At 38.6% G+C, this 12,068-nt stretch overlaps 1 protein-coding gene across 3 annotated transcripts in view; it reads right to left on the bottom strand.

Moving 5' to 3' along the window:
• Positions 1-11,154, bottom strand: part of p4ha2 (procollagen-proline, 2-oxoglutarate 4-dioxygenase (proline 4-hydroxylase), alpha polypeptide 2) — a 30,699-nt gene extending 19,545 nt beyond the window's left edge. For 2 of the 3 annotated variants that reach the window (XM_042499141.1, XM_042499139.1), the window contains exons 1-2: positions 11,037-11,154; positions 1,895-1,991 (exon numbers count right to left, since the gene is read on the bottom strand). In XM_042499141.1, the coding sequence (XP_042355075.1) occupies positions 1,895-1,973 (79 nt within the window). In that variant the 5' untranslated portion in view covers positions 1,974-1,991; positions 11,037-11,154. Of the gene's footprint in view, positions 1-1,894; positions 1,992-10,848; positions 10,940-11,036 lie in introns of those variants that run through there. The other variant, XM_042499140.1, reaches the window with a different exon arrangement.
• Between the last annotated feature and the right edge of the window lie 914 nt (positions 11,155-12,068).

The raw sequence follows: 12,068 nt of genomic DNA, 5'->3' as shown, positions 1-12,068 counted from the left end.
GCTGTTGTCATTTGCCTTAAAGACCAATAAAATTTATTTCTGGTAACACAGTTCCCCTTGGATTTAGACTGAGGTACAAATACATCCTCAGCTACTATCAGTGAAGTAATTATATTGATTGTATATAATTACTTTTACTTAGCAAACTACAGCGGGGCATTCATCCATGAGCTTTTGAGTGGATAGTTGGAGTGTAGCGTGCATCTTCAACAACTCCATGGAAACGCTCCGCCATGATTAATTCACAGGGGTTGCCGGGAAAGAGGAACAACTGAAACACTTTCATTGTTTCTGCATGCAAACAGCGTAAGCAACCATCCAAGTGCAGTAAATCAAAGTGATTTACTGTGACTGTTAAAACTCCTGCTGGGTGATGTGATGCATACTGTGTCCTAAAAGCAGTTTCGGTTAATCAGTTATCCTCTTCTCACATATTAGATAAAGAAAGGTAAAAGTTACAAAGGCAAAGTTTATGTTTTTTGTTTGTTTTTGCAGGGTATTTTTGTCGTATTTTTTTAAAGTGGGGGTCAACTGATCTAATTTTCTCATGCATAAATAATGCTCACTGTGTTTGAGCACTCAAAACAAAATCTTTTTAAAAAGTTTTGTTTACAAATTCTATTTAAGGAATCAGTGGACCACAATTATTTCACATGTTATTCGGGGTGCCTCCAAAATAAACTTAACAGGCCTCTTCGCCACTTCCTCAATAAAAAACTTTTTTTTTTGGCAAAGAAAAGACATTCCTGAGCTCAAAACTCTGTTTTCTTCCACATGTTGCACACTGCTGATGCTTCTGATGGTCTGGCCCCTCAGTATCTTGTTGAGCTCATCAGTGTCTATACACCAGCTAGATCACTGAGGTCATCAAATGAGCTGCCTCTCATTGTGCCAAAATCTCGTCTAAAAATTAAAGGTGACCAAGCTTTTACGGTGGCAGCTCCAAAACTGTGGAATAATTTACCACTTCATAATAGATCAGCCCAGACTCTGGAGATTTTTAGGTCATTGCTCAATATCCACTTCTTCTCGCTGGCCTTTGACTTATATTGAGCCGTTCATCCCTCATATTTGTATTAGATTAATTGTTTTGGTGTATTTGTTTTTACGTGTGCATATTATACAGCATTTTATGTCATTTTTAATGACTATTTATTTTGTCCAGTACTTTTGTACAGCACTTTGGTCAACCTTGGTTGTTTTTAAATGCGCTATATAAATAAATTTGACCTTGACCTTCTATTAATGTCAATTTCAACAGGGTGAGAGCCAAACTAGCTTAAATGTCCTCATTATTAATATAAGAAAGCCTAGTTTAGGTAACTGGTGGTAGTGTTATGGAGTAGTTTTATATGTGAGTATTGTCCTGTGCACAGGCAGGTGGATGAATGATCATGTGGTTGATCGGATACACAGTCCTGCCAATGGTTTCGTTCCACATTACTGACCTAGAGGTGGCGGTAATGCATCAAGAATTCAGCAATGTGCCAAAAGAGGCAGAGAAGGAGAAGACTGCAAGCTACTTAACATGGCTATAAATATGATTGGATCTAAAATCCGTTTGCTTAAAAAAATTCCACGGGGCACCTTTAAGTAAGAGCGATACTGCCATTCTTAAGATTTTTTTAAAGTAATTGTCGCCAAAGGTGCAAGGTTTGTATTATGAGTATAGTGTGAACAGGCCAACTGGTCAACTGGTCAACATGGGCGATAAACAGGCAGCTCTTCGCATTAAATCGGGGTGATTCGCCAGTTTTCTGGATTGAGTGTGAACCCACAGTGAGTCAGGGAATTATCACAATGAACTAAATGAAATCTAGCAGGAGACTAATATAAAATTTTAATAGAACAAAAAAGCAAGGGAAAAAAAGTTCACATAGCTCTTCAAACCTACTTATGGAGGTGAAGATCTCTGCCTGTGTTGTCCAGCAGCAGAGCAGAGCCCAGAGGACGAAAGACAGGAACATCCTCATTCTGTCGCTTCCAATAACCTGCAAAAACAAACATAATCACATCGTGTCACAATACACTTATACAGTCTAATCTAATTTTCATTTTTATAGCAAGCGTAGCAAATATGGCTGCACAATTAATCAAAATACAATCAAAATCATTATAAGTGCAAAATCCATATCCCAAGAGCTGCAATTTCTTGATAAAGGTAAAATGTGTCACAACATACCAGTATAAATGAATCATTGTGGTGCCACAAAGATGCTTCCGCCTACAAATAATTTTCCACATGTAAGGGAACATGCTTGTTTGGTACAGACCCCAGCAAACGCCACATTATAATCATTTTTATATAGTTTTTTTTTTCAGTAAAAATGAAACGCAAATATTACAATTCCCACTTTAACTGCGAGTCACACCGCATACTTTAATCCTGGCTTTCTGTTTAAATATATGGAATAAGTTTTGCACATGGTCCTATAATTCTCTACCACCATTCAACACAAACTGTGTAGTGGTCCCTTTTTTAATATTCCGTACATCCATAATTGCCACTGCCACTTTCCTTTCATATTGGCCACTAAAACCGACAATTACCCTCTTGTTCTTGAACCACCCATTGAAATAAGTGTGCAGTTAGCATTGCCCTGTTACAGCTTTGCAATGATGATGTGTTTCCGAGCTAGATTAGACAATGGTCTAACAATATTCAAAGTTTCCAGAATGTTTTCTATAAATGAGTCACTTTTTCTGTGGTAGGCATGCTGTCATAATAGCCTCTGTGCCCAGTTCTCATTAAGGAAGGACAACATGGAAAAAGATAGAGTTTCTTTCTAATAAAATATTCTATCTCTACTAAAATACACAGAGTTCACAACATATAATTTTTACCTCACAGACAAAATGTTTATTATAAAATCACAAAGCATAATGTCAAAACATCCGGTTCATGTAAGGTCTGTAAATTAATTTGCCTTTATTTTCTCATCTGTAGTTCAACATGACCACCAGATGTCCATTGAAAAAAGTTCATGACTAAGGCCGTGATTAAATAAAGCTCAGCATCCTTTTTGATACGGTTATAAGTCAGAACTTGCATTGCATAAACTCACAAGTAACTCATGTTCAAAGTGGTATCCTCAGATCTAGTACAACAGGTTATAACATTCACATGCTAGACAGACATTCAAAGATTGATTTGCTTGGTGCTAAAATGATTAAACACCCCCACCAATACTCTATCACTTTTAAAGATATGGTGAACCTTAAGTAAACAGTTACTCATTTACACATCTAGCAGTTACATACATCATCATTTAATTGAAGTCATATTTCTGGTCAAATATTCACTTATCTTTCAGCTCTGTTTTTAGTCCCTGTCAACTCCTGATGAAAATAATTAGTTATTTAGCTAATAAATGCTCCACTATGGTCACCAGCCAGTCACAAACTGCGTCCATCTGGTGTTTGGTGTTGGCAGGTAGTGTAACCAGGCAAACATGCACTAAACATTAAGTTAGATTGTTACTAAGCGAACAGTTCTACCTCAAACAGCTGTATAAAGCCCATTGTTTCAAGGTTTATTATGTTTTTTGTGTCAGAAGTTGCCACATTTCCTTCAGTAACATTTGAAAATACATAGAAGTCTTATCTAAGAGCCAAAAGCAATATGAGCTGTGTATACTTTCTGCTACTTTAGATCCAACAACAGAGCTGAAGTTGAAAAAGCAGGACTAAACAATGGCACAAAGTCTCTGTTCACAGCCCAGCACTGACACCAGCTTTGTTGGGGATCTTAGGTGAAAAGTGAAACTGCCCCACTTTCTCATCTTGGATTTTGTCTAAGTCTACTTTACCGCATCACTTATCAGTGATGACTGTTTACTGTCACACACACACACACACACACACACACACACACACACAGACTTCTGTCTTCACCACTATCTAATCAAAGGCTTAGAGAGTCAGAGCATCTGAAGAAGACAAAGTGGCACCTTATAACTTGGAGAGGAAATTCTGCTCCAAGTGAAAAAGAAAATCATTTCACTTTCATGACACCTGCTGACAAAATACAAGTCAACTTTCTACTGTTGCCAAAAATAAGTCATGACAATGTTAATGCATTAAGCAGAAACAGAGCTTAAGCCTTGCGCCAAGAGATAAGTTACCAGATTCATGTTCACAAAGGAGTGAGCCAGGACAAGATGTCACTTTACACACTTCAAAAAAGAAAAAAAGACCTGCTGCTGGCACAATCTGTGTTCAATGGATCCATTGTAAAGTCCTTTGTGAAACAAACATGGTGATAAGTAGAATTTGGCCTATTTGTGACAAACAGATCCTCTTAATGAGGCAAACATCGAGACAACCATGGCATGTGGTAACAACAGTAGTTGTTATTAGCGAAGGACTGTGAAAGGGCTTTAAAAACATTTAACAAGTCACTGTAAATTCTAATTTGGCTTTCACATATGTTTCAGCCCTGTATGCCTAAAATGACCTTATAAGAGAGCCCTGAGCTAAGATTTTGCTGATAATTATTGCCTGATAAATCCTAAGAGGAAATAGAAAAAGAGAACTTCAACAACATTTTGATCAAGAAACTTTGGTAAAAAATAATGTTGGTGAGAAGAAAGGGTTTGAAGTTACCAAGACTCTTACACTTTCTTTCACCCAATTTTAGCATTTACAATTATAGTAATTTTGCTGGAATGTACCACATTGGGTGTAAGTATATAGGTCAGTGTCTGTATATCAAATCATTTTAGAATAGGACTGGACCAAAACTGTCAGAGCAACACATATTTGGCCTTACTTTTTGGCTTGGTTGGAGCAGAAGTATCTTATCACTTTTCTCAAAATAAGCAAAGCCACTCTATCTTCTACATGATGTAGGAGAACTGCAGAGCTGTCCTAACTTGTTGAGAGTTGCTAGCAGGTGGGGAGCGATAAGAAAAACACGCTTACATATGCCATAGATGTAGAAATAAAGAATGCTACAATTTAAATAATGCCAATCCTCCTTGAAGATACTGAATGGATTTAAGCTTCTTTTAACAGTCAAACATAATCGTTTTATATACAAAACTATGCCTGCTTATCAAAATGTTTGCAAATTACACTGAATTTAACTCAAAAAATACAGCTACAAAACTGAACTTGCTCCTTTGCCATGCATGCTGAATAACTTCCCACCACCTAACATGATTATTGAAAGGACTAAACACATATTGGTTATGCATGCATGATCCTTGTGGTCATTTGGCTTGGGTGCACATGGCGAATGGATGGTGCTGGACCATGAAAGCAGACCAAAATCAGTGCCAAAGCATTGCCTAAATTATGGGCTGCAAATATGATATGATAAACAAGATTTGAATTCAGTGTATTAAGTTGTGTAAAACAGTGGTATCAACCACTCTTTAAGGAAAACTTATACCCCTCCTTGACAGTGACGGTAAAGTTTCATTAACAACTCTCAAATCTTAGGGAAATTATTCTTACTGTTACTAATTTAGTTTTCAGTGAGTTACAAATTAATGCTTTTGGTTTACATACTAAGTGCCAGTCCAGAAATCTATTACCACAGTCCTAAACTACAAATGAAAGGCCCCAATCTCTCTCCTTGTAATTTCACAGCCTAAGCAACTGCTCAGCCCAAAACAGTCTTGCCTGTTGTTGCAGGCTGTAACACCCATGTCACATTCCTGGAAAGAGGCCTGTTACATTTACTACCCCACGTTGCCTTCTCCTGACCCTTGCCTGGCATTTCTGGCAAATGAAGGGAATAATACAGAAGGCAGGGCAGGGTATGATATGACAGGTCATAAGAGGACAGGACCAGACAACTGTATTTTGAACACAGGCCAATGAGTGCTCCACGCAGATCTGTATTTTAACAATAATCCATCCAGTCTTTTCTTGAAATAAAACAACTCAGCAAAAATCTTCAAAATATAATATAACACAACCTTGCTGGACAAAAATGAATGGTAATTTTGCTCATCCACTCTCTAATCTTGGTGCATAATAATAACAACCACCCAAAGGAGCTTCTTTCTAGTCAGTGGGTTCGAGTTTCTCCAGAATTTTGCTGTTCTACATGGAGGTGTGGCTCCAGACGAGAGATAAGAAACCACAGTAACACACACACACTCTGGCAGTGGGCCGGGGTGTTTTAGGAACAAACCGTTTCTCACACAGTGACATTTTCAACATCTTTAGTTGGTCTGTTCTTCTTTTATAGTTCTTTTTTTCTCTTGACAACAAATCAAAAAGGAAAATCATGACGGGTACAAGCAACAGCTGTCTTGGGTCATACAAGTGCCAATGGGGGAAGTTATTAAAAAACCCTTTTCAGTTTTGTGGGAAAGCACATTGAAACAAGAGGTCTGAAAAGTGATTGAATACAAAACTGGCTTTTCTCTTCTTTTTTTCCTGGAAACTTTTAAAAATTCGATTTCCTAACAATTCAAACAAGAGCAGCGCCAAGAATTGCTGACGCTGATGTGAGTAAGGACGTTGTCAAGACAACAGAGGTGAACAGTTCAATATTGTTGCAAAAGATGTATTTCAGACTTTTCAAATCCGTCAACAATCATGTGAAATGTGTCCTACAAACTAAACTTTCAGATTCATATCTACACAGGGTATTTATTTGTAATAAGTGGATGGATAAGATGGATAAATTAAAAAAGATTTGGACAAAGAGAATCAGGAAAGATCTAACTGCAGTCTGCTGTTGAGGGAGCTACAAACTTTGGTGAAATGTTCATTTTAAAACAGCTGACATGCTGACGTATGCATCTAAAAGTGGTTCCCAAAGCAGAATATGGAACTCACAAAGCTGACAAAGGTAGACTTTCAAACTGACCCCTGCATCTCTTTGCAGAAGTTGTAACAAAGATGTCCAATACTGCTTTCCCACCAAAATTATTGTATGCACGTAAGTTTTTCAAACATGAATAAACCTGCTAAATATATGCAATACACTGCATTCCCATTGCCAGTAGCAGACCTGTGAACACAGCGCTGCAGCAAAACAGTCTGCCTGTCTGTCAGTTTGTGTGCATGTATGTGGGGAGGGGGGTTGTTTTGCTGGTGTGTCCATGCGATGTCATAGACAGGCCAAACAACAGGAACAGCAGTAACAGCAGTCTGTGGAGACTTTACAATGGTTTCTTCTCTTTGTTTTTTTCTTACTAACTCAGTGTCTCTTTCAAACTTGGTGCTAACTTGGAATAATGTTTTAGCGCTGCTTAGGAGGAGATAGTTGGTAATTAGTGACGGCACATCATTGCATCTTGCTGGTTAAGGAGCTGAAATTATGGTGTTCACTGTTCATTGTTGTGTTCCCATCAATGCCGATTCGGAGCTGGAGGCGATAAATACCCAAGTCTACTGCAGATTCATTTGACCCAGGTGTGAATGTTGACTGTATGCATTCCCACAGCTTTAAAAAGCAGAACGTTAGTGGGTGTTAGCAGTGTTTTTCGTGCAGTAGGAGTGAGGCCTAACTCAAGTGTGGAAACACCCTGTGTGGTGTTTTTTCTTGCTTGAGGTGTCACTGCAGTTCACATTTTTTTCTACATTACATTTCAGCAGCAAAGACCAAATTCTAGTATTCTGAGGAGACTAGTAAGAAAGCAGTCATTTAATATACTAAAGAATAGGAGTTGCACGCTGTGATAAATGATGAATGTCTGATGCTCAACAGGTATTTTTCTGCCTGATGTTAATCAGTAAGCAAGACAGCTATGTACGCCTCGTGCACAGGCATAGACAAAATACAGGCACACATTGTCTTGGTACAATAACGTATGTGTACAGAGTGACACATGCATGTTGCATCATATTCCACATTTATGCATACACACACAGTATCCATAGGCTGTGGACATGCTCAGACAATCCCAGCCTGTCAGACTCAGGGAGATTTCACTTGCTTCACTAGCAAAGAAAACAATTTCAGATTCAAACTTGAAACTTGTCATTGCTGTCGCTGTGTGCATTTCAATTTACACAAGTTGTACATATATGTGTATGTATATGTGTTTCACAGAGGCAGAGGCTCAGCTCCTCCTCTGCATTGTGTGGGCCGCAGACACCAAGGGGAACACCAGGTAAGCTGTCACCAGGACTCTGCTCTGCCTGTGCAAATGACAGCTAGCTTGACAGCTATATTTTTCTTGGTCAGTCAGGCTGGATCAAATCCTGTCTTCATACTTTATGGGTTGTCCAGAGGAAGTGTCTGATGTTTCTGCATCAATGTAGCGAAAACTTTCATCTCCGTGATCAAACAAGCTGCAGCTAAAGTTGGAGAGCACCAAGAGAGTGCATCCATTTTCCTTACTTCTGTCTGTGAACAGTGATCAGCGCAGGCACAGCTCTGAGTCACAGGGTGGATGAGTGATCAGTCAAACCAATCACAGCTGATCAGATCAGATCGATGGATGAAAGGAGCAGCTGCTACAGAGGCGAGTAAAAACAAACTTATGCCCAGAGCAATTAATGATTAAGTTTCACTTTCACAGCACCTGACTTTCTGCTGCTCTGTCTGTGCCCACAGTGCATTCTGCGTTCTGAGAGTATAGTACAATGAACAACCAAACGGTTGATTTATTCCAACAATGCTAATAAACTCTTCAGCTCTACAAACATATAATCAATATGAGGTAGCAAATGTTGTTATCATGGTGGGCTGCCACAAATAAATGAAAATGTGGGAAAACCCCAGGAATTAAGATGTTACCTGCTTCCCTTATAAATTTGCATATTTTTATTGCTGAAATTTTATACAGCCACTACGTGATTGGACACTCTTTCTGATGACAAAACGTACTTAAATCTTAATACACAAAATTCATGAAAAAATGAAAAGAAAAAACATGGAATGGAGGAAAAAAATATAACTGAATCTGGAGGAGATTAAAATGAATTTCTTAGGGTCCTTCAGCAGTTGTCCTGTCAGTACAATCCATTCGCTGTTAAGGAAAAGTCAAAGTAAGTCAAAAAAAATTTGCTCTGACTTTCACTTCTGCTAAACAACGGGTAAAAGAACACCATTTTTAGTTTTGTAGAAATTTCACAACTTCATACAGCCAGCAGAGCAATAGAGAGACTTTTTACAGTAGCATTTTAGTCACCCCCTGCTCTGAGACAAAGGAAGTGAGCATTGCCAGCATAGTTCCGCTGACCTGTGAACCAGACAACATTTAGCTTTGCTTTGGACAAGTGAAGAAATTGATAGCTATTGCCAAATGAATGTAACACAGGTAGGACACTAAAAAAATCTCTGAATGTAATGTAGCAAAGGGTTAAAAAGTCTTCCAAGTGCAGGACCAAGATTTCTGTTGGCCATATGTGGTAGACATTAAAGGAGATTTGTTTCAGATGCATTAAGCGCTGGTAAAAAAAAAAAAAAAAAATAATCTGCAGCTGCATTGCAACTAAAAATAGGCTAGACCTATTTTACCTTGAGGAACAACCATCTCTAAAGGACTAAACATGACTAAACTACTCAACATGGCAACTAGACTGTGGTAGCAGTAGTAATCTATAACCATCTTGCTGTGATACAAACACGTTCATCTCCACCTGGTAGAGGAGCACTGGCTCACCATTTACAGAGTGTGACTTATTTTAAGCTGTGTATTCACATTTAGAGGCATACAGGCATAACATTGCATGCAATAGTTTACATAATCACCACATACACATTTTTTCCCCCATTTGCTAGTGTAAACAATCACGCTCTCCACATGTAAAAGCTTTTTCTGGTATGTAAACACTGAGGGCTCAATACACTAATGTTGAAATAAATACAAATCACCCAGACGTCTAGATAAGCGTTGCTTCAATAATTAAAAGACACAACCAGACTAGGACACTGGCTGCAAGTTAATTAAGTAAAAGAAAGACACTGACAGGGATACCATCAGACAGAGACTCATGTAGCCTAATGAAGCAGATCTCTTGTTTCAGCTTTATCTAGCTAGACATCATCCTCTTGAGAGTGCATGTCACTTGCCTTACAGACCCATTAAAGTTGACAGATGTATGACATCCCTCCATTCGTTGCCTTTAAGTTATGGACAATGGCTGCCACATCTAATTATTCAGTTTTACAAATAAATCACTGCAGGGCATCATTCAAGTGGTGTGCAAACAACACACGCCTTTAATCTGGGACTATGTGTGCACTGATATTTTGTGGTATTTGCCAAGGGTGGATGAAACCAATGTTTTTCCTTTATCTACACGCTTAGCAGCCTATACTAAATATAAAAGTTATCAAAAACATGTCTGTTCAAAGACAGAGTTCCCATTACTCTAAATAATCCAGACATCACTGTTGACACACTTTTTATTAGGACTATTTCTTTGGTGGAAAGTCGTTCCAATAAAAACAGATTGTTCTTTATGATAATATGAATAAACCCACAAATAAGGGAACCCACAGCACCAAAAACCGGTCAAAAAATAACTTTGCACTGCGCTTTGCCTGACAGAGTCTGCTCATCATCTCCAGCTGGATAGTAGCCGTCCCGGTGACGTCACACAGTTGTTTCTAGAAATTCCCAACACTTCAGCTTTTTCTGGTTCAGCTAATGTCCTTGCAGCCTGCGCTGTTTTGTATGTCCACAGATTTATCTTTACTGGGCCAAAAATCAAAAAAACTCTTGTCACCATGTACTTTAAAGACTGTGCGTTAAAACAATGTCATGTATGCAACACATTCTGAGATGCTCTGCCACAAAGTTCGCGCAAACTTTCAAAACTTTCTCCTCTTTCTCCCCTGCGAAACAATGTAACCCGTCCGTCTCGCGGGCTGTTATAATGTAACAAACATGTCGGACAGACCTCACAAAAAGCAAGCCGTTGTTAGTTTACCTTCTCAGTGCCACTAGGTTTGAGTGTCTGGTTTAACGCTTCCCGTCCAAAGAAACCTGTTGGACCCAGTTATTGACAACCATCCCAACATGTTCGGCAGGCACGCGAGCTCAACGATTCAGCCCCCTTCCAGTGATGTGAAGACGAGCTTTGTGGCTTGTTAGATACAATATTCAGTGTTTTCTTACCTTTATTCTCTTACGTCCTTAAGCGTAACGTTACACTCTGGTATGCGGACGCAATTTCACTTGGCACCCCGGGGGTTATGAATAGGACAGCGAGGGGTTCTCGACGCTGCCACGTACAGAACCTCCGGGAGGGCTGACCTTAATACTGCGAGTAGACGCGCAGCGACATCCTACTTCAAGTTGTATTTTAGTGCCCCCAAGTGCGTTTCATAAACTCGCATTTTTAAGATGGAAAATAAAACCCATTGAGATAATATTAATAAAAAATAAAGCTAAAAGCAAAAAAACTGAGTAAAAAAAATTAGAATTAAAGTATGTTATACAGACTTGCCCCTTTTAGAGTGCTGGGTCATAGGTCTTTTTCATTTTATTGGAATTTCTTAATGTCTCACCTGGTTTATACGGTGCTAATTTTACCTGTTTCATAAAGACCGACTGTTTGGTAAATATGCAAATTTTACATTATTATTTTTTTAATGTAAACTCTGAACCTGCAAAATAGCTAGTTGTTAAAATTAAAAAGAAAAATATTTCCCCCTGAAATATAGGGTACTACTTAAAATTGCATAAGTAAGATATTTTGTGTATATTTTTGTTGTTGTTGTTGTTTGTTTTACCTTCATACAGGCTCCAATTAATTTGTATATAGCCTATCAATAACGGTCTGACACAACGAAAGTGATGAAAGACTTTATAGACCTGCGTTTTATTCCGAGTCTCTAAATATTACATAGTACTATCAATAACAACCTCTTGCATAAAACTGGTAATCGATGGAAAACGTTCAAAAGCATGTTTGCCTCTACGACTCAATCTTTAGGATATTTACGGTAATGTAATCCATGCAGTCCGTCACGTTTACAGTTTGGACCTGGGTTTCCAGGCCTTGTTCTTTGGATTTACTGAGCACCATCTGGGAAACAGAAACATTTGGACATGGCTTTTTGATTATATCCTGTTCTTGAAGTTTCTGTTCCCGTGCTCTGCCTACCTGTGATGTTCGTAGGCCTGCTTTATGTGCAACTGGGATCA

Source organism: Plectropomus leopardus, chromosome 13, assembly GCF_008729295.1.
Source record: "Plectropomus leopardus isolate mb chromosome 13, YSFRI_Pleo_2.0, whole genome shotgun sequence".
Lineage (NCBI taxonomy): Eukaryota > Metazoa > Chordata > Actinopteri > Perciformes > Serranidae > Plectropomus > Plectropomus leopardus.
Note: the sequence above shows the minus strand (reverse complement) of the source record. Positions and strands in the feature narration are given on the sequence as shown.